We start from the raw sequence: 26,201 nt of genomic DNA on the forward strand, positions 1-26,201 counted from the left end.
GGTGGTACTTGGGCGGCCATTGTAGCGGCAGATGGGTTGCAAGCTGGTGGCGCTAAGCCTGATCAGCTGATTGCTGCTCTTCCTCAGCGAATCATTGCATTAATGAAAACGCTTATGCCAGCTATGAGGGTAAATTGGGACAAGTTGTCAGCCTGTAAGCAGAAGAAAGATGAGAGTGTTTCCGATTTCTTTACGAGGTTTGAGGAAGCATTCATTGATCATAGTGGACAGGATATGGGTACTGAGGGTGGACAGAGGTTGTTTGTGGATAAGTTTGTGTCAAACTTATTGCCCGACTTGAGCAATAAATTAAGGAATTCAGAGAGTGCATGGGCCGTTTCTACCTCAGCTCAGATATTGGCTACGGCACAATATTACGAGAATAGAGAAAAAGAGGAAAATGACCGTGCTGATAAAAAGACGAAAGAGCTAAAAACTAAAGTGTTGTTACAACAAGCGTATCCGCCGCGTTCTAATCAGAATGCGCCTCAGCAGAATAGATCACAGTCGCAATCGAATCGATCGCAGTCGCGTAATGATTCTTCTTTCCAGAGATCTTCATTAGGGTACAACCAATGTGCTTATTGTAGACAGGAGGGACACATTAAATTCAATTGTCCTGCTTTAAATGACCGTAGTGGTGGTAATTCGTCTAGAGGAGGCCGTGGTGGTGCACAGCACGCATCGCGTGGTAGAGGTCGTGGTGCTCACAATGATCGCTCTGACCATTCACCAAATTCTAATAACTGTTTCGATCAACGTGGATCATCGCAAGGACGATCTGCGCAGTACAATGTAGACGATTATTACGTCGATCAGGGAACTGACGATAGTAATTACTAGGACAGCCAAAGACAAGGAGAGGGAGTGGTATCAGTTCCGGTTGATCAGAGAGGGCCTTACGTCGCAGTTGCTACATCGGGCGTCGTTGAGCCTTTTCTGTTGGACACTGGTGCAGCGAAAAGTTCTATCATCCATTCGAAACTCCCTGGCGCACCTTTGTCTGGCTTAACAAATGTTTCCGTTGGATTCTCTGGCGCCCCCGTTAGCAATCCAGTTTCGCGCCCTTTGCCCCTTAAAATTGGGCCTCGTGAGCTCGAAGCTCCATTGATTTTGTCTACTGGTTGTGGCGAAAATCTTTTGGGTCTGGATTTGCTCAAACGTTTGTATGCAACTTTGTATTGTTCTCCTGCGGGTGTAAAGCTTACGTTAGGAGAGAGGGTAGTCTCTCCCATGTACTTGTCTCTCGATAAGCTTCCACCGGAATTGAGTTCTCTTCCTGCATCTTTGTGGGCGACGGGTCCAAATGACGTGGGCCTACTTGATATCTCCCCTTACGTTGTTCAGTTGAAATCTAATGTGCGATTGCCACGTATTCCCCAATACCGTATCTCCCTTGATGGTGAACGAGCTTTGTTAGCGATCATTTATGATTTGATCGAGAAAGATGTCATTGAAGAGACTCGGGGAAACGTGTGCAATAGTCCTGTACTGCCCATTCTTAAACGTACTGATCCTACCAAACCGCCTGTTTATCGTTTTGTTATCGATTTACGGGAGGTAAATAAAATTGTGGTTCCTCAATTCCCTGTTGTGCCTGACATCACGGCGCTACTGACTCTGATTCCAGCTACTGCTTCATGGTTTTCGGTGATTGATTTGAAAAATGCGTTTTTCAGCATCCCGATTGCCGAAGAGAGTAGGGACCTTTTCGGTTTCTCTCTTGGTGGACGTAGCTTCCGGTTCAAACGCGCTCCTCAGGGCTACTGTGAAAGTCCATCGATTTACAGTCAAGCTTTGAAGGGTCAACTAGATGCGTTTAGGTTGCCGGTTGGTGCGGCTTTAATCCAATACGTCGACGACTTATTGGTGGCTGCTGATACTCAGGACATCTGCAAAATCGCTACAGTGTCGTTGCTGCAACATCTCTGTGAGTTACATCACAAGGTGTCACCTTCTAAACTCCAATATTGTTGTCAAGAAGTAACCTACCTAGGTCACTTATTGTCAAAGGAGGGAAGGAGATTGACCCCAGAGAGAATTGCAGCGATTGCGCGCATGGCTGTGCCACAAACCCAAAGAGATGTGCGTGCCTTTCTAGGTATCACGTCGTACTGCAGGCAGTGGATTCCTAATTTTTCATTGCTAGCGAAACCATTGGTGGCTCTTACGTGCAAGGATGTTTCGACTCCTTTACCATGGACGGAAGAATGTCAGAAAAGTTTTTCTGAATTACGTGATTCATTGTGCTCGGCTCCTGTGTTAGGTACCCCTGATTACAGTAAACCGTTCACGTTATATGTTCACGAGAGGGAAGGTTGTGCTTTGAGTGTTCTAACACAACCTTTTGGTGGTAAGCAACGTCCATGTGCATATCTTTCCTCGACTTTAGACCCAGTAGCTAGAGCGTTGCCGAGTTGTTTGAGAGCAACTGCGGCAGCTGCGGTCTCCATCCGACAATCAGCAGGATTGGTCATGGATAATATGCTTACGGTGATGGTTCCGCATGCAGTCGATACTCTTTTGAATCGTACGAAAACTCAGCACTTGACGAGTGCGAGGTTATCTGGGTACGAATTGACGCTTTTGGCAAGCCACATTCAGATAAAACGTTGTAATGTCCTAAATCCGGCAACTTTGTTACCAATTAGTGCAGAGTCAGATGAAGTAGCAGAACATGACTGTTACTTGCGGACGGAAGAGGAAACAAAAGGTCGTGTGGACCTTAAAAACACCCCATTGGAAGACCCGGATGGCACCCTGTATGTGGATGGGTCATGTTTTAAGTTGCCAAATGGTGATGTGACTACTGCTTATGCTGTGGTGACATTGAATACTGTTGTTGAGACTGCGAGATTGAATCAGAATTCTGCCCAAGCTGCAGAGCTGATTGCTCTCACTAGAGCATGTGTATTAGCAAAAGGTAAACGTGTGAATGTGTACACCGATAGTCAGTATGCTTTCGGTGTAGCGCATAGTTTTGGACGGTTGTGGAGAGAGCGTGGTTTCTTGACGTCGCATGGCACGAAAATACAGCATGGCCAGCTTGTGAACGATCTTTTGGATGCATTGACTTTGCCTGCTCAAGTTGCAATTGTTAAGTGTAGTGCGCATTGTAAAGTGACGGATGATGTTGGTCGTGGTAATGCGTTTGCAGATGAGATTGCTAAGGAGACTGCTCGGAACCTTAGCACTCGAATGTATGTGACGAGTTCGGTTAGGTGGCCTACAGAATCAAGTATGTGTGAAAATACTATAGAGAGTGTGAAAGCAATTCAGAATGAGGCCACCGACACTGAAAAGATGAAGTGGAAAGAAAGTACGGGAAGGTTGGATGTGAATGGTTGCTGGATTGATTTGTCGGATCAGAAAAGATGGATGTTGCCTGATGCGTATGTACTGGCCGTTGTGCAAATGGCACATGGATTAGCACATATTAGCGCGAAAGGTATTTGCAAGTTGCTGGCTGATGTGTGGAAGAATGATGGAATTACTAAGTGTGCAGAACGTTTGGTGAAGAATTGTATGGTGTGTATAATGTACAATCCTGGCAAAGGAACCCCAACTCCTCCTGGCAGTTTTGCTCCTCCCTCGTATCCCTTTGAGGTGATCCAATTGGACTTCATCCATATGGAGCGATGCAATAACCTGAAATACGTTTTGGTTGTGGTTTGCGCATTCTCCCGATGGATTGAGGCCTATCCCCTCAAAGACAATACTGCTTTGTCTACTGCGAAAATCCTACTGAAGGAATACTTTCCTCGGTATGGAATGCCTAGAGTCGTGTGGTCAGATAACGGAAGTGAGTTTGTTGGAAGTGTGATGAAGAGTGTGTGTAAGGGCCTTGGAATCAATCAGAAATTCCATAGCGCCAATCATCCCCAGTCAGCTGGATTGGTTGAAGGGTACAATGGCACCCTTAAACTAAAATTAGCGAAGATTCAGGCTACGACTGGACTTTCGTGGCCTGATGCTTTGCCTCTAGCATTACTGTCAACTAGGGCGACTGTACACTCCCGAATAGGGCTTAGTCCCTATGAAATAGTGTTCGGCCGTCCTGCGAATGTGTGGGGGGTTCCTAGGCCAGGAATATTCTCTGATCTTGAGTTTCCGATGTTGATTGATTACTTACATGACTTGACTGCTAAACTGAGGTTAATTCATCAACAGGTGTACGACGCCTTGCCGACGCAGACGGAGGGTCCAGGCCACCAGCTCCAGCCCGGGAACTGGGTGGTTACTCGTAACTTCTCACGAAAAAACAATCTGGACCCCCGATTCACCGGACCTTACCAGGTGCTCCTGGCCACGAGGACTGCCGTTCGTCTTGAGGGGCGGAAAAATTGGGTACATGCTACCCATTGTAAGCGAGTCCCTATTCCTTTGCCGGCAGACCCGTGGATAAGGAAAGGCATTGCGTCAACAGAAACGGAAACATTGCCGGCGTTTGTACCTTTTAGCGACGCACAGCTTGTTGGAGAACCCTCAGCGCAGCAGAAAGCCACTGTTGAACATTTGTCAGCAAAAGACTCAAGACCAGATCAACGAACTGATCAGCAGGACGCTGTCTCTTCAACAGATCCTTTGTTCGACGAGCAGACACGTCCAGGGAAACATCGATATTCTTTGCGATCTCACACTAAGGACAAATAAAATTTTCTTGCTTTGCTGAAATTGATAACTGCAATATCCTCGTTTCCCATAATCAAATTTTGAACATTCGTATCATTGAAAATTGTTTTGTATATATATATATATATATCAAGCTTCTTCTTTATATCTTTTTCCTTCCACAGCTGAGAAATATTGTGCTAAATAAATACATATTGTGTATTGAGGGCCGTAGGGCCGCGCGCGTACTTCCTTCTGGACAGTAGGTCTTGACGCTAGGTTAACGACCGTCGGTTCCTAGGAACTCCTGGGGATTGACTATTGCTGCACAGAACGAAGTGCGTCAAGAAACGTTGCGGACGGTCGTAGGGAAATGGCATTTTCGAAGCTGAATGATTTGGAAGGAGCTCAGGCGTATAGAGTCAAGCTGCAGAAACTTAGTCGTACGAAATGTTTTGTATCCCAATTGTTTGTTTTGTTTTTGACTGCTTCTGCATTTTTGGCGGGTGGGGTGTATTACACTATGTCTTACTTTTTCCTTGTTACTCCTACTCCTACTCCTTACCCTAACCTTACTTCTACTGCTTCTCCTCATTCCTTTCATATGTTACCAGAACACGAACAGGCAAGACGTGTAGAATTCCGCAATAATTCCTTTATCCAGCTCCTCCATCAGCATCAGTTAGTGGTTAACACTACTAATTGTTGGGTGTGTGGGTTGATGCCACATACTACGGGTAAGGGAATTCCATATCTGGTGTTACCGTATAGTTCCCAAGGGTCAGCTCGAGCATTCCAAACAATGTTTCGAAGCGCACTGGGTTTCCACCCCACGCAAGAACAACGTTCCCCCAACTTTGGTCCTACCTCGTATCAGAGGCTGCTATCGATGGCTATAGAGGATATGGAAGATGAGATCCATGATCCTTTTCTTATCCCTAAAGAAGAGGTACAAGCTTATAGGGTCCTAAGTAGAGGGGAATATAGTATGTTCACTAATGAAAAGCAGCTTAAAAGCTCGTCTCCAATATGGGTCGTACCCCACACTGGTAATCTTTGTCTTGTGGGTCGTGGCTCGCAAGCCTCACTTGGAGCAAGTGCTTGCACTGAAAGTTACGTCCTGCCAATGTCCCCGTCCCCTGTGTTTCTGGCTGCCAAGGGTACATACTTTATCTGTCATGATCGTGCATACACATGGTTGCCCGCAGACTTCATGGGCTCATGTTTCGTTGCAAATCTGTTGCCTCCGACGTTTACTGTAGATGCCGATTATCATAAGACTAGAGTTGTACGAGGCGTAATTAGCGAAGAGGATACTGCCGGTCAAGAGGCAGGAGACTTTTTCAAGGGTTTCCTCCCGTTTTGGGGACCTATGGTTAATAGTAGGAACCTGAGACATTTGACTCGAGTGGTAGAATCGACAGCTAATATTACTGCCAGTGCCCTTGGTAATATCACCACAGAACTTCAGGCGGAGAGACTTATGACATTACAAAACCGTATGGTTTTAGATGTTGTCTTAGCAGATCGCGGTGGGGTATGTAAAGTGATCCATTCGAGCTGTTGCATTTTCATTCCAGATAATGCTCCTACTGTCTATCAAGCCATCTCGAAGTTGCATAAGATCTCCGAATCCATACACGTGGATGTAGGGGATTGGACGCTACTTGGTTGGTTTTGGGGCCTGATGTCGACTTGGGGTTGGAAGATTCTGACGATCATCGGGGTTGTGGTAGTGTTCCTGTTCACGTGTTGCCTTTGCGTGCAGTGTGGTCCTGCCTTATGTGGCCTCTGTGCTACAACGTGTATGAGACAACCATCTGTTACCAAGGGGACTCGATCGGACAGAGCTATGCTACAACGACATCTTGATGGTCTGATGAATATCGAATATGATTCCGACTAGTGCTTGCCTACATGAGGGCAAAAGGAGCGTCTGAGGTTCCGTGAAAATTGTAAGTGGTGTTTTCGACTCGTACGAATATGGTCGAGTCTAGTATCTATGAACCGCAAATGACGAGTTTAGTAGGTGTGCGCAGTTTCGCTGTGCTAACTTAAACCGTTCGTTTGTTATGTGGGTTTTTCATCTGTACCCACGGGTTCCATCTTGGATACGGCATCCATTTTGTCTCTTGCCCTCAAGTAGCCAGCGAACGGACGCTGTCCGCTTCGCGACCCTGGGACTCCCAAGATATTTGCGGAAGACACATGTTCTTTGAAAGTGTCTTTATGACAAGGGGGTTGCTGCTGTAAGGCAGATGACGCCGCTCGAGGCTCATCTTACCGTACGGGCTTATTGTCTCAGCCGTGCATCTCATTAGGCACGTCCCTTTGATGCCTGTATCTCGTGCTTCTCGATACCTCCCCTTTTTTTTTACACCCTTTCCGATCTCCCTACTGTCTCCGTCTTCCTCTGCACCTGTCTTTGTTCCTATTTCGATCTACTTTACTGCTGATTGGAATTTGATAATGGTGGGAAGATGGGTTTTTACAGTTGGGACCCGCCAAATGTTTCCGCACTTATGATCCGGACCTTGTGTGTTTCAAAGTGATCTAAGCGACCCCTCTGAGAGCGACTTGTGGGAACCAGGTTGTAAACTATTGTGTATCATGTTATCCTATGGGTAAAAACTGTATAAAAGGAGCGATCCACAAATACAATTTGAAGCAGTCTCCCCGAACTACACTCGATGTACTTCCTGTGACTTCTGTGTTCCCTGCAGTAAATAAACCTCGACTCTTTGACGCCGAAGGAAGTGTCCCGTGTCTCTGTGACTTGTACGCCGGAGCAGGTTACCCACGAAGGTTTCAGGTGTTGTGCCCTGGCACCGCTGGGTCCAAAAGAACCCAGTCCTTCAACGGTAAGGAACCTTACTGAGGCCCCGAAATACTACAGACACTGTAGCCAACTGTAACCGAAAATGCAACAGAGAGATGCTAACGTTGGATCGCAGAACATGAGAAAAAGAGGACAGCCTGACCCACAGAAGGATGTCTGTGAGGAAGACTCCATAGGAGCGTACCAAGCCTAAGGCAGCTACCCAATAGCCAGCAAATACCCCACATAGGGTAAGTCTCAACCCCTGCGAGGGGAGCCCTCTTGGGCAAAGCACACATTCAGAGGACTGAAAGGAAGACACAGGTGTTTTCCACAATTCTGCTATGGGTACCTGCTGTAACGCTCTCAAGGGGAGTGTTCTCTTCAGGATACTCGCTTCTTGGGTCCATGGACCATTAGGTTGGTCTTGACTGTTTCCACTATCGTGTCTGGCTCCATTTCCTCATCTGTCTTGCGGGGGACCATTGCTTCTCCCGGGCGGGGGGCTAATGTTGCATACAAGTCTGGACATAGAACCAGCCGTCCGGCTGTACTGAACAAATACTGAGGGCGGAACACCCACCTACACTATCCGGGCACTATGTAAAGAACCAAGGACATTTTTTGAAAATCAAACCAACAAGGTAACATCGCCTATGCAGAAGAAAAGGATGCCATAAGGCAGAAAGTCATGCTGCAAGAGTCACTGCAGTCCAGACATGAGGCAGGAAATCACTGAATCAGCGTGGCTGTCAAAAAGGTCCACGCCATTGAATGGCAGATCTCGAAGAGCATCCGGAACATTGTCTGCGAAACGACTATCGCGCAGCCATGCATGGCGGCGCAAAGCAACCGACCGGGCAAGTGCCCTACCCACAGAGTCAGCTGCATCAAGGGAAGATCGACGGAAAAATTACCCCATTTCCCTGCCATCAAGAAGAAGGCAATGTAATTCTGCCCGTGGCCCTTCCGGAAGAGAAGGAAGAAGGTGTTCGACTAAGTCCCAAAGGGCAAAGGAAGCGCATGCAAACACGTAAGACGTGTTTAATGCATGGATGCTCGCACTGGCAGAGGCAAAAAGTTGACGACCACGAGTCCAACCATCTAGACTCCCTGGTGGGAGGTAACAACGGCACAGCGGAAGAAGGCTGCAAGTCAAAAGCCACCTGAACAACCAGACCCTGAGCTCTAGGGTGAAGGGACAGGCAGAGTGGATCATCCGGGGCCGGACGATTTCGGTGAGCAATGGCCCGATCAACAGGGTCACCAGAGGAGGGCCTCGCCCAGGTGCCAAGCAGGATGTCAAACAAAAGGCTCCACCTCAATAGGCTCCATGTGGAGAAGATCCAATAAAGGATCAGAAGGCAGGGAAACCACAAGGGGTTGAATTCGAAGAATAGCTGCCGCCCTGTGAATAGCCCATGCGTAAGCTGCACTAGCCTCAGTCGCCATTCTGGGGGGCGACAATAATCTGTTGGTAGGAGACGGTTGGAGACTAACCTGTCCACTAGAGAGTAAAAGTGAAGGAGCATGATGTTGATCTGAAGGCCACGGAATGCTAGGCCCGGGGAGTCCAGAGGAACGTCAACCTCGTGCAAGAGAGTAGGTGCTGGCACTGGTGTTGACCGACGCAGAGTCTGTGTTATAGCGACGCCGACGACCTCCAGAGGGGATGCGGCCTGGGCGCTGTCCGACGGCGATCCAACCGCAATATGCAGGGAGGAATAGACGTAGACAGGGCGTCGAGCTCGGTGCCGCATCCGATGTCAGCGCAGGAAGCCACGCAGGGCTATAGGGGTGACAGGATGGCCGACTGGAAAGGCCCTCCAGGCCGTGTCCCGTCGGCGTCGTATCGACTCCAGGACCGGAGTCGATGCACACAACCGGCGCTGGGGACGAATCCACCGGCGAGGACCAGACAGCGCTAAGAGGTGCTGCTGCGAAAAGTTTTCCGGATCCAGTCTGACGCCTGGGGCTATTTTAGGTTAAGGAATCTGCGGCTAGATGTCTCTATCAGATGTACTCTTTCTAACCCACAATGTGCTCTAATGCCTCCTTAGTTAGGTATAAGATAGACAGATCTGCATGGGTCTTAAAAGGAAATTATTAAGAGTTTAACAGACAACACTTTTACCCACAGATTGCATCACCACAAAATGTGCTGCTCGACTCCCATGTATAATGATGTGCAAGACCCACACCCTATCAAAACGTACTTTTTAGGAACGCAGCAAGATCAAACAGTGTCCTATCATCAGAGTTTCCATCCCACTTCTTCAGAGCCAGACCATTGAATGGCTGCAAACGAAATGCCTCCTTGTTACAATCCACCATCACCACTCTGGAGGCCTCTCTGTTAAGACAGGAAATATCCTGAGAGGGAGAATAAACAAGACAAAGGGAGAAGTCAGTAGACGCCCTAGGATACAGAATCAAGATCCCCGATTGAGTTAAGCATCACACCTGCTTTTATTTATATATAATTGTGCCATCTATCCATCCTTCCTTCACTGAAGGACACATTCATCCCAATCTTGAGGGACTTCCAGTAGGCATGAAGGAATCTGCTCAGGAAGACCACAGTACACATTTATACATTTCCATAAAAAGAACGTTTGTCAAGAAAGAACTCCAGAAAGGAAAGGCAAATGAAGGTTAAATATAACAGCAATTGAATAAAGAAAAAAGAAATTTCGTTTTGGTATTGCAGACATCATTAGTGCACTCATCCACAGTACTTTCTCTTGTTCCTGCAGGGCTCTTAGAAGATACAAATAGAAGAAATTCTAGAACATTACCTTCACAGTTATTCTACTACTCTTGACGCTTGCTTTACCTGATTCACAATGAATTGGTCCTGCTGGCTTATTGTTATTCTACAAGAATGTTGTCACATAAAAGGTTTAGTGACAGTCCCAGCAAGAACATCCAACTGTGCGCAACTAATCTCCACCCAGGAGTCACTAGCCATCCAAACCAGCTCCTACAGGCCTTTCCATAAATGCATGGTTGGATGGGTATAACAAGAATTTACAATGCAGCGGTCTCGCCTTCGGAAAAGTTAGAGCTATTGGCATTGTAAATGACAAACTTTTTATTTATGTGTTTGTTTTAAAAACAGATGAATAAATGGCATTGTCATTTGCAATCCCAATAGCTTTATCTCTCGCAAATACGAGACCTATTGCATTTGCCACATCCACATCCGCACAGCCACATCCACACACACAGAGAGCCACATCCGCACAGCCACATCCACAAACAGAGACCAACAAACACCCCCCACTCCTCCGACCAGACTGTTTGGTGCATTTCATTTTCAGAACTAGGGAGAGGGAGAGGGAGAGGGAGAGGGAGGAAGAGAGAGAGAGAGAGAGAGAGAGAGAGATATTTCTTTACCCCTTCTGTCGCTAGTTCGTTACAACTTTCATTCACGCCTTCAATCGGATTAAAGACATTGTTTTTACTGACTTGGCTCCTCTGCCGAAGTTATTGATTGGTACCTCTCGGATTATACATTTAAATGTTATCCTTGCATTCTGAATTTGACAGGTTCTGCTCTTGCATCTTAGTAAAAGACTTTACATCCGAGCGAACTATCTCGGCACTTTAGAAAACGAACACAAAAAAGAAGACTGTGGACAGAAGGGGGGGGGAAGAGTAGAGTAAGAAACAGTGAAAGGCGGAAGAAGCGCCACAACCACTCCTGAAAATATTGTTCCTCTTCTTCAATGGAAACAGCCAGGTAGTCACTTCAAGATCATAAATGACAAAACACAGTGATTACATACTTACATGAGGACTGTTTTTACAACTATTAGCAATAAAATATATGTTTCAATTGTGAATGCCCCCAACACCTCCAAAACATCTCCTCATTCAAAACTGAGGAAAGTAAACAAGGGGCAGTGGGACCCTTTTCTCCCGTATCCAGGTGTCACTGCACCAGCTGCACTGATGATGCACCCCGTGCTCGTGTGCCAAACAAGTGCACCCCAGCACCCCCTCTCCCGCGAGATGCAACCCCCGTTCTCCGCGGAGAGGAACAAGGGCTCGAGAGATGATTCTGTCGGCAGCTCCACGCAGTGCCAGCAAGTGCTTTATTTTTATTGGTTCAAATGCAATCAGTGAATCAGACTTGGATACAATCTCATTGTGTCCATGTTTTTGGGGTCGTTTATTGTTGCAGCTGTTTGTAAACCGATGGCCGCCCCCCCTCGTGCCCCGCGTCCTCTTGTGGTCTCTTTGCATGTACTATACAAGTCAGCTATTTACAGCACTCACAGTTCACAGCTTTCTGTGAAGCTCTCTCCCACACTCTACATAACTGTCTCTCTCTGTCTTTCCTATTTTCTGTCTCCTCTCTCTCCCGCACTGATCCCCTCTCTATGTCACTCCATCTGTCGCTCCACCGCTCCCCCCCCCTCCAATTTTTGCTGTCCATGAACTTTTCCACACTTTTCTCCCTCTTTGTCGCTCTGTTTCTCATCCATTGTCTTACTTTATTTTTTTTTACTTCTGTCTGGTCTTCCACTCTCTTTCCCTCTTTCTGTGCAGCAGTACAATCCCACCTCTAAGGCTTCTTCTACACCGGATATCCGCTCCCCAACACCACCACCACGCTTAACCCCCCCAATTAATATAATTGTAGCGTAAACAGCGGAAGCAGGGCTGTGGGGGTGACACTAAGCTACGAGAACCCGAAAAAAATACCAAATACGTAAACTGAGGCAGACAGCAATGACGTCACGGTGGGACTGATCCCGCGTTAAGAGCTCGAGTCCTGAAAAAAACGAACAGACGTGAAAAAATCTGTGGCCAAGGCAAGGTGGCTCAGAATGTTTTTAATACATCAGAACTGAGGTGCAGTGCAAACGGCCGGCGGCTGTGGGAGCACGCCACCGAACGGGGTCGCGGGCTTCCAGCAGCGTGAGGCGGGCCGCCATTTTGCGAGCGCTACTCTCGCCGCTAGAGGAATTGAGTGGGGGGCAGTGCTGCCGCCACTACACGCAAGGAAGGAAGCCGGAGCTGTGAGGTGTGTGCACCAGGGTGTCCCCTACCCTCCGAGCCCCTGCCCCAACCTGTCTTAGTCCTCGTGGCCGGGGCTATGTTCAGGGGCGCTAGGCCGCCCGCATGGCCGGGCTTTGTGTGCCGGTTACCGGCCTCACCCCGCTGTGAGGGGCAAGCTTGTCAGACAAATAGCTGTGTGGATTAGCATCCCCCTATATGGGTTACCCGTACATTGGTCAGGGAGGCAGTATGAGGGGCGCACGAGCTAGCAGGGCGCTATCCGAAGAGGACAGCTTCTGTCGGAGCACGTGCGCCGTGCCAATGGAGTCGTGTGCTGGGGAGAGCCGCTTCCTCTCAATTGAGTGTGTCGGATAGGCTGTTATGTTGCTATTGGCTAATGCTTTGCACGTGACACGGGAAGAGGAGGGTCAGTGAATGTCAAGCCGGTGTAGTTTCACTATTCGACCCCCATGCGGGTGATATAAGGCCCAGATTAACTGCCTTTTCCGGGGTCTAAAACTGAAAGCTGTTTGATTGGCACTACCTTACTTGAGATAGGTGAAGTATGGATTCTTCTTCTGTGTTTTCATTAAGTTTACGAACTTCGTAATGACAGTGCTTTGCAAGTACAATGACCAGGTTACTCTTTGTTATATCGTTCGCAGCTCCGCCGCTTCATTTAACTAGTCAGTGTATCGGGCGAGCCTTCGTGGTAGATCCATTTAGTTGAGCTGCACAAAACAACCCGGGCACAACGCTCGCCATTTGTGTCTAAGCCCTGGCCTTTTCAGACTGGGGGGGGGGTGTTTTTGACATTCCAGCCAATGGAGAAGAGTGGAACAAAGTAAAAAAACACGCCCCTCAATCCGTAAAAGACGGGGCTTAGAGCGAGAGACTGACGTAACAGAGAACTCTTCTCCAATGGCTGGCCGCCGTTTAGGAGGGATAACACTCGCTACTCAGAGTCATTAAATCTCGCGAGCGAGACTGCGCAGGTGTGCAGCCTACGCCACGCGAGAACTAAAAAGGAGGGCGAGCAGGGACTAAGAGTAACAGACTCACCATGAATGTCATTTTTTTTATCAGGTCAGGCCAAGAGACAACTTTGACGGTCTCGCTAGCCTCGTGTTTCGGTAAAAATGCATAACAAAAATACATATATTTCTATCAAATTATATATGTATAAATACAGATGCTTTCGGTCAGTCCCCATCTTTTGGTCGGTTCACCCGTCATTCACATTTTGTTTCGGTCCACCATAGAATACAGCATGGGCCAATGGGTCAGCCCACTTCAGTCACTGAATCACCTAACTGTGATAGATGCTTCGCTTACAAGAGTGACCACATGGGCCAATTTTGTGTCAATACGTGTACTTACATTGGGTAATGCCATTGAAAGGGGAGACCTTTGCCTGTGCTTTTTTTTCTTTTTTTTTAAATAATCAGTAACAAAAAAGCATGAACAAGGGCCCATGTTAGTTTGAATGAGTATGAAATGTAGGAGGAGGGTGAAATGTCCATTTCATACAGAAAAGTTTATTCACAAGCAAGAGAGGGATAGCTGGTTTATTGCCCTGGAGTATACCCAGGTCTCGTAATGGGTAAACGGCCAGACACTCAAAATGTGTGATCTTTTCTGGTAAAATGTCAAAAATAGACATCTGAAAAGTCGCAGTCATTAGTAGCTAAAGTAGGTGATAAAAATAGATCATTACTCATTGTATTAGTATAAGACCCCACCCGTTCTGGCGCACAAAAAGGGGTGAAGTTGCTCAAACAGTGGAAAACGTAACCCAAAACAAAGGTGTCAAAACCAAATGATCTGAAACGCACAGGTTCAGGCTTGAACCTCGTTCCCTTTGCAGGTCAGCTATAAATGGTGCCATCTACCGACCCTGGCTCTGTTGATCTTATTCAATTTTTTTAGGAATCTCAACTTGAGAAGTACCCATTCTACCTTCATTCCAAATTCTTTATGATGCAATTCTTCCATAAGATGAAAACATCTGTATTTCAGATTTTTACGACTTTTTAAACGACAGAGATCCTGCACGAATGGAAAAACTGGGGCATAAAAATTATTTGCATGGGTTAGCGGATGTTATGTGGAAGATTTCTTTCAGGGGTCAAGTGATCAAGAAGATGCAAAGTACTATGCTTCCAGATCTATGATGCTGTGTCCTACATTATTTTGAGAGCTATGGAAAGGACTTGGAAAGTAGTCTATGCAATGATTTACAAACTAAAATGCATCTATATTTCAGGCACTTTTCTTTTTTACATGATCCTCGAATAAACTTATTGGGTCAATAATTTCTTCCACGGTTTTGGTGATAGAAGACTGAGCGAAGAAGGGAGGGGAGAAAAGGATTGCAGTTCCTGGATATGCAGCATGAAAGAAGCTGTGCTCCAGATGACCTACCAGAAAGTGGAATCCAAGAGAAGGCACTGGAGTTGATCATCTCGTTCCTCGCCGGAAGAACCCAGAGAGTCCGCCTCCCCCGTTCCGATCTGCGGCCACCGAAGTCATCTGCGGAGTACCCCAAGGATCCTCGCTCAGCCCCACCCTCTTCAACGTCTACATGAGCCCCCTCGCAGCCATCGCACGCCAACACAACCTTAACATCATTTCCTATGCCGACGACACCCAGCTGATCCTCTCCCTCACCAACGACCCCGCCACCGCCAGAACCAGCCTACACGAAGGAATGAAAGACATCGCCGAGTGAATGAAGAACAGCCGCCTGAAACTGAACTCGGACAAGACGGAAGTCCTCATCCTGGGATCATCCCCCTCCGCCTGGGACAACTCCTGGTGGCCCCCTGCCCTGGGCACCACCCCAAAGCCAACGGACCACGTACGAAACCTGGGTTTCATCCTGGACTCCTCCCTCTCGATGACCAGACAAGTCAACGCCGTCTCGTCATCCTGCTTCAACACCCTGCGCATGCTCTGAAAGATCTTCCGATGGATCCCCACCGAAACCTGGAAGATGGTCACCCAGGCACTCGTCACCAGCCAACTGGAGTACGGGAACACCCTCTACGCGGGAACCACAGCCAAACTACAGAAAAGACTTACAGAACGCCTCCGCACGACTCATCCTGGACATCCCCCGCCACAACCACATCTCCGCCCACGAGAGACCTGCACTGGCTCCCAGTCAGCAAGAGAATCACGCTCAGACTCCTCACCCACGCACACAAGGCTCTCCACGACCTGGGCCCCAAGTACTTCAACAACCGCCTCACTTTCTACACGCCCACCCGCCAGCTGCGATCGACCAGCCTCGCCCTTGCCACCGTCCCACGCATTCGCAGAGCCACCGCCGGAGGAAGATCCTTCTCCTACCTGGCGGCCAAGACATGGAACTCCCTCCCCATCCACCTACGGCTGACCCAGGACCATCTCTCCTTCAGGAAGCAACTCAAGACCTGGCTTTTCGAGCAGTAACGGACCCCTCCCCTCCCAGCGCCTTGAAACCCTAGCGGGTGAGTAGCGCGCTCTATAAATCTGATTGATTGATTGACAAACTCTTATGATGCTATTGTCTGAGATTAATCCCACAGAAGCAATCGTATTCATTTGGGAAAGCAACTAGGGGTGTAAATGTTTAAAGTTCTAGTGGCGCAAATGTGCAATATTCACAACTTTGATGTTGAGATTTATGGATGTAACAACTTCAATGGATATGGCAGACTTTTCCTGCAAAATTCCCTCTCAAAACGTACATTTTGCAGGATTTTTTTTCACCCGTAAGCTTAATTTTTGCTGGACTTCATCTTCGTTAAGTTTAACCCCTTCGCTGCGGGGTTAATTGCCCCACGGTGCAGGGGGAGGGGGGCCGGGTGTGGCGCCGCGGTGCTCGTGACTAGCTCAGCTCGTCATGCTGCACAGTGGAGCTGAGCTCGTCACGACTCCGCCCACTCCCGTGGAACGCCCGCACAGGAGAGGAATTAGCCCCGCGTGGGCGTTCCGCGGCCGTTATTATGAGCTCAGCTCGTCATTGTGAGAGGTTGGCCTGGTATATCATGTTCACTATTCTAGGGAGCACCTTGCACCAGTCCAAACAACCCTTATGGTGATGGTTGTAAAGTCAACCTTATAGACCAGCTATCCTAGGGGTAGCATGGACAAAAGCAGTCTTAGGCTAAACTCAAGAGGGCATGTGAAGCCAGCTGTTTTACCATATGTAACCCCCTTAATACCAAATGAAAGGACACCACACAGGATATATATAAAATATATATGTATTTATTTCTAAACAACCCCTCTGAACTCTTTATGAAGTCAGAGGCACAAGCACATAAGATACTTAATTATCATACAATAAGTTGCACAAAATACAGTAGGGCCCTAGGGGCACGCTAAACCATATACTAAACAAATGGTAAAAGAACCACGTCACAAAGGATAGGCCTAGGGCATCGCTGGGGCTACACTGTACTACCAAAGGATAGGAAGTAGGAGACCCACGGGAGGCGTGTGCAGAGTCTTTACACACACGCAAGTTACCATAGAGTTAGAATGGGAACGAAAGAATTGGAAACTAGTTCTTTTAGGTCATTTCCAGATGGACTAGGAGAAAGCTACTTGAAACTTAGACACTAGGATAGTCAATACGGATTAGTTACTTACCTGTAGTCCTAGTTCTCTTCCAGGGGTATCCTCATCAAAGTCATAAGCATTAGAATATTCCCGCCTATGCGCGGGACCCCGGAAACATTATATTATACGTGCCCCACATATATATATCCATATATATATATATAAACATATATATATATATATAAATATTCAACCAATTCGTTCACAGTCCACAAGAACGACGTCCAGGCCACAAGTAGTATTCAAATCTTGATTTATTTCACAGCTGAAGTAGGGCTGTGAAATAAATCCAGATTTGAATACTACTTGTGGCCTGGACGTCGTTCTTGTGGACTGTGAACGAATTGGTTGAGTATTTAGGGACTGGCGATCCCGTCCAGAGCCCGCCGCTGCAAGTGGCCAACACAGCTTAGCGCTAAAACTTTTGCTGGAATATATATATATATATATATATATATATATAAGCAATTGCAGCCTAATAAACACCAGAGCTGAATTATGCTGTAAAGAATTTCCATAAACCATGAACAAACATGCATTATAAACATGAGACAAAAAACAGTATTGTTTCAGAACTGTTTTAATGCTCAGAAAGCAGTGGAAATTCTCATGAAACACTGAAAGCATAGGAAGCTCCCAGGCTGCATTGCAAAACTACAGTCTAAAAAGACTGAAAAGCTAACCTGCATCAACATGCAGCAAACTGACACTGTGCCTTTAAGGCACCCATGACCCCCAGCTTCCCATCATGCCTCAGGGGTGACAGTTAGGTCAGTTCTTTGCGGAGACTGAAAAAACCATGAAACATTTAGGTTAACCATATCTCCAACTTAAAATAATCCTTTGCCCGGGGAGGCGGGAGGGTTGCTTATGACTTTGATGAGGATACCCCTGGAAGAGAACTAGGATTACAGGCAAGTAACTAATCCTTCTCTTCCAGGGGATCCTCATCAATAGTCATAAGCATTAGAATAGAATAGCGAGCCTCACCTCATCTCCCTGTGGGCAAAGGAGTAATGATAAACAGTAATATCAATACTAAGCCTAGAAAAACTAAGCTTGTACAGGCCACAGGCTACCCAAATAGATTCCTCAAAGAGGCTTGTCCTACTTGAGTATCAGTCCTGGAATCAGATTCAAGACAGTAATGCCTTGTAAAGGTATGAACTGATCTCCAGGTTGCAGCCTTGCAAATCTCAGACATAGGGACATTGTGTAAGAAAGCTACTGTGGCCGCTTTCCCCCTAGTAGAGTGTGCTTTAGGTGACAACAGTAATGGCTTGCCCGCCAGCCGATAAGCCAACTTAATACAGGAAACAATCCATCTGGAGATGGATCTCTTGGCAGCTGGAAAGCCTGTTCTCATTGAACCATAGTTGACAAAGAGCTGATCCGTCTTCCTAATACTTTTGGTATTTTCCAAATAAAACTTAAGCACTCTCTTTAGATCTAAAGAGTGCAGAGACCGCTCAGCCAGGGTCGTAGGGTTTGGGAAAAAAGATGGAAGAGAAATGGACTGATGAATATGAAAATCAGAGACCACTTTAGGTAAAAAGGATGGATGTGCTCTTAAGACTAATCTGTTATGGTGGAAAACAGTGTAGGGTTCTTTTGTACACAGCGCTTGTATCTCACTTACTCTTCGCACTGATGTAATTGCCACCAAGAACGCAACCTTCCAAGAGAGGGGTTGCAACGAGGCCTTGTGGATGGGCTCAAAAGTAGGCCCAATCAACTTGGATAGAACCAGGTTCAACTCCCAAGGAGGAGAAGGATTTCGCACAGGGGGATAGACTTTCTTCAACCCCTGAAGAAAATCCTTGACCACTGGAACTTGAAAGAAAGAAAGTTGGCTTGGTGATTTCCTATACGCTACAATGGCTGACAGATGTACTCTAATGGAAGCATACTTCAACCCAGATGTTGCTAAGGAAAGGAGGTATGGTAGAACAACCTCCTCCTGCCCCGTAGTAGGGTCAAGATGACGCTCCCTGCACCACATATGAAACCTTTTCCACTTGAACGCATAAGACGCTCTTGTGGAAGGCCTCTTAGCTTCTTTTAAAATGTGCATACATTCAGGAGGCAGGTTCAGATGTCCGTACTGCAGGACTTCAGGAGCCATGCTGTCAGGTTCTGTGACGGAAGGTTGGGATGCAGAATCCTCCCGTTCATCTTGCTCAACAAGTCTGGCCTGCAAGGTAGCAGTTTGTGTGGACACGCAAACAGATGATGAAGGTCCGGGTACCACCACTGCCGTGGCCAGTCCGAAGCTATGAGAATCATCTCTATGTTCGGCCTGAGGAGCTTGGAAACCACCTTTGGGATCAGCGATAGGGGAGGAAATGCGTAAGCAAATGTCTCTGACCAATCCATCAAGAGAGCATTCCCCTGCGTCCCTGGCCGGTGGAATCTGGACGCGAAGGAGTGGCATTTTTTGTTTTTGTCGTCTGCAAACAAGTCTATAGTTGGACGACCCCAACAACGAAAAAGCTCGTCTAACACCTCGTCGTTTAGCACCCAGTCTGGCTGATCTTCGAAGTGCCTGCTGAGTGCGTCTGCCTTGACGTTTAACTCGCCTGGAAGGTGCACTGCTACCACTGTGAGATTTCGAGCGAGAAGCCAGTGCCAGATCGCCTGTGATTCCAGGGAGAGAGGGCGTGACCTTGTGCCTCCTTGTTTGTTCAGATAGAACATGGTGGTTGTATTGTCTGTCTGAACCAGGACTGAGTTTGTCTTGATCGCTGGAAGAAAAGCTTTGAGCGCAAGATGCACCGCTCGGAGCTCCAGCATATTGATATGATAGGTCTGCTCCTACGCCGACCACCGACCTTGAATCTGAAGGTACCCCATGTGTGCCCCCCAGCCTTGTAGAGAAGCGTCTGTCACTATTGACTGCGTTGGGAGAGGTTGGTGAAAAAACACTCCCACCTGAACATTCTGTGGTCGAGTCCACCATTTAATGTAAGTCTTCGCTGCTTGGGGCAGACTGATTCGGTCCTCCCAACGCCCTGTCGCTTGGTCCCATTGGTCCTCCAGAGCCTGCTGTAAAGGACGCATTCTCAACCTGGCGTTCGGTATGAGAAAGATGCAGGACGCCATGGAACCTAGCAGGGAGGCAACCTGTCGGACTGTTGGGTTTCTCGACTCGAGCAGAACTCAGCATTTCTGCCGCATAGAAAAAAGTCTCTCCTCCGAAGGAAACGCTTTTCCCAATTTTGTGTCCAGAACAGAGATTAGGTAGTGGGTGGACTGTGTTGGCTGCTGGACTGACTTCTCCAAGTTGACGTGGAGCCCGAGTTTGTGCAACTGGCGCAGGCAAAGCTGGAAATCGTTCGCTACCTGTACAGGAGATGGACCTTTTATGAGCCAGTCGTCCAGGTACGGATAGATGAAAAGTCCCTTTTTGTGAAGGAAAGCCGCCACCACTGCCATGCATTTGGTGAAGACTCGTGGTACAGACTTGAGCCCGAAGGGCAGCACTTTGTACTGGTAATGCTTGTTGCCGATCACAAACCTCAAGTACTTTCGGTGACGCAGTGCAATCGGAATGTGAAAGTATGCATCTTGCAGATCCACCGAACACATCTAATCCCCGACTTGCAGATGTGGACATATTTGGTGAAGAGCTAGCATGCGGAACTTTTCTTTGACTATGACCTTGTTAAGAAGACGAAGGTCTAGGATGGGTCTGAACTTGTCCTCCTGATCTCTTTTGGGAACAAGAAAATATCTGGAGTAGACTCCTTTTCCCCTTTGAGAGGGAGGTACTTCTTCTATGGCTCTTTTTTGCAGAAGAATTTTCACCTCTCTCCAGCGCAGTTCCAACTGGTGGGGGAGAGATTTCTTCGGAGGAATGTTTTTGGGAGCGCACGGAAACGTAGCGTGTATCCATTGCGCAGTATATTCAGCACCCAACGATCTTTTGTGATGCTGACCCACTCTGCCAGATGTTGTGAAGCACTTCCTTCCACTGGAGTGGGCAACGGCGCCAGAGGAAGCCACTGCTCAGGCTTTTCCTCCCCTCGCAGTGTTAGAGGACTGCTGGTGACCTCCTCTACTTCTGCCCGATTTGCCTCATCGAAATTGGGACTTGCCTTGACTCTTGTTTTGGGACCACTGAGGGGTTTGAACCCTCTGTTGAGCCCCTTTGCCCTTGTTGGTTTTAAAGCGGCGCTTGACCTCCTTTTTCTTCTCTAGACCGACCACTTTCACAGTGTCCAGCTCGGTCTTCATTCGGCTCATCTCCTCGTCCGCGTGTTCTCCGAAGAGAGAAGAACCAGAAAAAGGAAGGTTTAAGATGCGTTGTTGTGCATCGGGCCTGTGAGGCGCAGCCAAAAAGACCTCCTGGCACAAACTCCATGAGAATAAGAATGAGCCGCCAGCATTGCGCCGTCCGCCGCTGTGCTAATTATTTGATTAGACACTAGGCAGCCTTCTGTCAGCGTTTCCTCAAAGTCCTTCTGGTCCTCTTTTGGTAGTTTGGACTTGAAACGATCCATGGAATCCCATAGGGCTCTATCATATCTACCTAATAGAGCGGCCGCACTGGAGATCTTTAGAGAAGAAGAGGCAGAATTGCATACTTTTCGGCCCCACAAGTCCTGTGATTTGCTGTCTTTGTCTGGCGGCACTGAGGAAGAGGCAGACACTGCATGAGTCTTCCGAGCCGCCGCTACAATCACAGAGTCTGCTGGAGGGTCGGCCTTCACAAAGACTGGGTCGGAGTCAGCTGGCTTGTATTTTTTTTGTATGCGAGCCGGCACCGCCTTAATAGTCGCTGGAGTTAGAAAAACTACATTAACAGGAACCAAGGGTAGTAATGGACGTGAGACAGATTTTTGATGCAAAGTTTAAAAAATCACCGTCGTTGCCACTTGGGGGACAGACATTTCAATGTTCAGTTTCTTAGCCCCTCTCTGCAAGACATGTAGATACGTGTTGATGTCGTCCACTGGAGAAACTCTGGAGATAGGAATATCTGTCAGTGTGGGAGAATAATTTCTCCTGGAAGATTGGGTTGAGGAAGAAGAAGAAGACGATGGAGTTCTTCGACTCCTCTGATGAGAGCCATGCCTCCTTTCACGCGATCTTCTTGGACGCTCTTCTCCTGTTGGAGAGCGAGATCTGGCTGGATCTTCCCTTCTGGGAGAACGAGATCTGGCCGGCTCTTCCCTTCTGGGAGAACGAGACCTGGACGGCCTCCTCACAGGCGATCTTTCAGCTTGACGCCTGGGAGGGCTGCGTCCGTCCACTTCCGCCACCAGTCTTTGAAGTGGAGACGTGTGTTCGGGACTAGCGTACTCTCGCATCCGCTTGGCAACCCCTGAGTTTCGCCATCTATCCAAAGGTTGGTACCATCTTGGGGACAACCTCACCCCCTCCGAAGAAGGATCTGTCCGTCGTAAAGGTGTTTTACTGACCGGACTTCTGGACCTTGAGGGTGATTTCGAGGAGCCAGAAGATGAAGAGGAGTGGCGCGAAGCTGATTCAGCCACCATAATCACCGAGTCCCTTGCCGTCGAATCAGCCCTTTCATGTGGCCTCGACGTCTGGTGTTCTGACGTCGGATGCCTCGACGTCGACGTATGCTGATCTCTCGGCATCGAACAGCGTTGCACTGCTGACGATGGAACCTCTTCTCTCGACGTCAAAAACCTCAGGGGCGTCGACGGAGGAAGTAATCTCGGCGTTGAATGTCTCGATGGCGAGCGATGAGAGGAATGATGGTCCCTCGACGTCGAACGGCGTTGACCAGCCGACGACGGAGCTTCCTCTCTCAACGTCGAATGTCTATGCGACGACGGCGGAGGGGTATTGGCCACCTTCGACGCCGAGCGCAGACGAGACTCTGACGAAGATAGTCTCCTAGACGCCGATCGACGTCTGGTTTTCGACGGCGGAGGGATCTTGGGCCTCGACGCCGATCGTCGCCTTGTTGACGACGGCGAAGGGGGTAACACTTTGACGCCGATCGTCATCTGGATGACGACGGCGGAGGTGTAACGCCCCTCGACGCCGATCGTCGCCGAGTTGACGATGGCGGAGGAGTGACCTCCCTGGACGCCGATCGTCGCCTGGTTGACGACGGCGGAGGGGATTTCGACGACGGAGCTGGAATCCTCGACGTCGGCGACGAACCTGATCTTTTCGACGGCGAGCCCGCCGTCGACGGTCGTTTTTTCGATAAATGACCCACCGGTAGTTGTTTCTTCAGCGCCGAGCCAGACGCTGAAGCTGAAGGACGTGAAGACTTGTCCCTTGAAGGTGTTCTAGCCCTCTTAGAGCCCTTCTTCACCGGAGATCTTCCTCTGGATGACCTTTGGGCCAGGCCATAAATGCGATTCCTCTCCCTGTCCTTAAGAGTTCTTTCTGACAGGCGCTCGCAGTGAGGACAAGTCTTTGGATCATGATGCTCAGGCAAACAAAGTATACAGACATTTCAATGTTCAGTTTCTTACCCCCTCTGTCTGTTTTGGCCTTCTTGTTGCCACAAGAAGGGCAGTTATCAAAGAGTGAGGGCATTTTGAGAGAAAATGCCTCAGAAAAACAGCCAATAAAGACAGATACTTACTTGACGAAAAATGTCAAGTAAGTCAAAAAAATCAGTATAATGAAGGAATTTTATGACAAAAAGCCAGAAAAGAGTGGAGCTGAGTTACCAGGGTCCTTCCTGAAGGAGCCGGAAAGAACAACTGACCTAACTGTCACCCCTGAGGCATGACGGGAAGCTGGGGGTCATGGGGGCCTTAAAGGCACAGTGTCAGTTTGCTGCATGTTGATGCAGGTTAGCTTTTCAGTCTTTTTAGACTGTAGTTTTGCAATGCAGCCTGAGAGCTTCCTATGCTTTCAGTGTTTCATGAGAATTTCCACTGCTTTCTGAGCATTAAAACAGTTCTGAAACAATACTGTTGTGGTCTCATGTTTATAATGCATGTTTGTTCATGGTTTATGGAAATTCTGTACAGCATAATTCAGCTCTGGTGTTTATTAGGCTGCAATTGCTTATTTTTATATATATATATATATATATATATATATATATATATATATATATATATAGGTTTATATATAGGTTTATATATATGGAGCTGTATTTGTGGCATAACGGAGTTAGTCTCAGGTTTATATATATATATATATGGATATATATATGTGGGGCACATATAATATAATGTTTCGGGGTCCCGCGCATAGGTGGGAATATTCTAATGCGTATGACTATTGATGAGGATCCCCTGGAAGAGAAACACAGGAGCACCGGAGTACTCGCGTTACCTCACCCACAGGAAGCGGGTGCATAGGTGTCAAAGTGTGTCGGGTTTCATTGCTGAATCCTATGGAGCCTTGAAGAAAGATGCTGCAGGCGACCAGGAGAGAAGTGTCCGTTTGGATCCAAGGGCGGATCGAGGATGAAGAGTACCTGAAAGCAGAGGGGACAGAGTCTGGGTCACTAGCCAGTGACCAGGAAGGAACCAGGCGATGTCGCGAAGCAATCAGGTGATGTCGTGAAGCTGGTCTCTGCAGCCACGTGGACCAGGAGGCGTCGACGCCGACCAGGAGTCAGGCACGGACTGTCCCACGAAGGCTCTCGCTGTCGGCGGTGTCGGCTTCCGGATTGGAGTCAACAAGCCTTGGCAAAGGCAACCCACGCAGGAATCGAAGTTGGCTTCTTAATCAGAACAGCAAGGTCTGATGGGCTTCTTCTTTTCAGGGAAGCAAGGGCCAGTCTGGAGCAATCAGACCAGTGGTGTAGATTCAAAATTTCGTCGTCAAGGTTGCCACTAGCCAAAGGGCAAGTGACCGGACAGACGCGTCAAGCAGGAAAATGCAGAAGGGCCCCACGCAGAACTCATGGAGTGTGGAGGGCTGATCTTCGGTGCAGATGTTGCTCGGGGCTGGGGCTTCTCAATCCCCAATGCACAGCTTCGAGGATGCCTCAGAAGCTGCACTGAAAGCAATTTGCTGACTTTCCAAGATGGCCGGTCCCACGTCTCGCGTCGCCTCCACGGGTCTCAGCTTTGCTGGGGCTGTGGATCGGGCTGAAGGAAGTCTGGAAGTCCAGGTCTTGTCAGACTCTGTGCTCGGGCTCCGGCGGGAGCGTCGACAAAGCAAGCAGTTGATCGCTGGATGGTGCCTGCTTGTGCAGGGTGGTCACTCCTTGACCACAAGGGAGATTCTTCAGTCTTCTATCTTCAGGTAGAATGTCGAAGGTCCAGAGTTTCGTTTCAAGTTTCAGTCAGGATAAATCTAAAGTCTTGGGACTCAGCTCCTACCTATATACCAAATCTAGGGGCTGGATTACCTGCTAGGTCCCTCCTATGGGTGGGACCAGGGAAGGGGTGGTTACACCCCTTTCCCTTTGTCCAGTTTCGCGCCAGAGCTGGGGCTGGAGTGCCCCAGCACTGGTTTGAACTGGACTATGCATGGGACACCTTGTGTGCCCTAGGCAGTGTCTCATTTCTTTCAGCCCTCCCTGCCCCAATACACTATAGCCTGTCTGGGGTGGTGCTAGCACCTCCCAAGACAGGAAACCTATTGTCCAAGCCTCCCTCGCTGGAAGGACTCCCAGCAGCAGGAGGTCAGACTTGTGTCTGTGGCAGCAGCATCCATTTTGTGATGCTGAGGCTCTGGTTAACTTTAACCGGGATTAGTAGGAACAACATGTCTTCTCCCTCTAGAAGGGTGGAATGCTACCCCTGTCGCCAGAACTGGCGAGGGGGTAGTATTCCAAAGCGTATGACACCTTACTCGACATGTTTTGATGAAGCCAAACCAGAGTTAGCATTTAACCGCGAGGTTCATAATGCACTTAAGAGTATATGGTATGGCTATATCCTAGAACAGCTATAAGGACATGGTTCCGAAAGCTGCAGACAGGCTCAGCTCATGCTAGAGCACCATCCCACATAAAACCAAGCACTCTGCCTCCAGGATTGTTAAGGCCTGCCATAGGAGTGACTTATAGGTGTATAGGTGTCTAGATATAAGGTTAGATATAAGAATACTATATCTAAGAAAGGGATGATTACACGACCTTGCCCCAGCTGAGTGATCAGCTAGTTGTGTCAATGTGAGTGGCCAGCCAGGGGTGGCATAATACATGCTGCAGCCCCTGGTAGGCCTTGGATGCACCTATGCCCTGGGTACC

The 26,201-nt window shown here is 48.2% G+C and overlaps 1 protein-coding gene across 1 annotated transcript in view; it reads right to left on the reverse strand.

Moving 5' to 3' along the window:
* The window catches only part of TIMM50 (translocase of inner mitochondrial membrane 50), a 395,791-nt gene that overhangs the window by 13,814 nt on the left and 355,776 nt on the right, over positions 1-26,201 (reverse strand). Inside the window, exon 9 of the mRNA XM_086938707.1 lies at positions 9,646-9,802. Within this exon, the coding sequence (XP_086794833.1) occupies positions 9,646-9,802 (157 nt within the window). The remainder of the gene's footprint in view (positions 1-9,645; positions 9,803-26,201) is intronic.

This window comes from Lissotriton vulgaris, chromosome 9 (genome assembly GCF_964263255.1).
Source record: "Lissotriton vulgaris chromosome 9, aLisVul1.2, whole genome shotgun sequence".
Lineage (NCBI taxonomy): Eukaryota > Metazoa > Chordata > Amphibia > Caudata > Salamandridae > Lissotriton > Lissotriton vulgaris.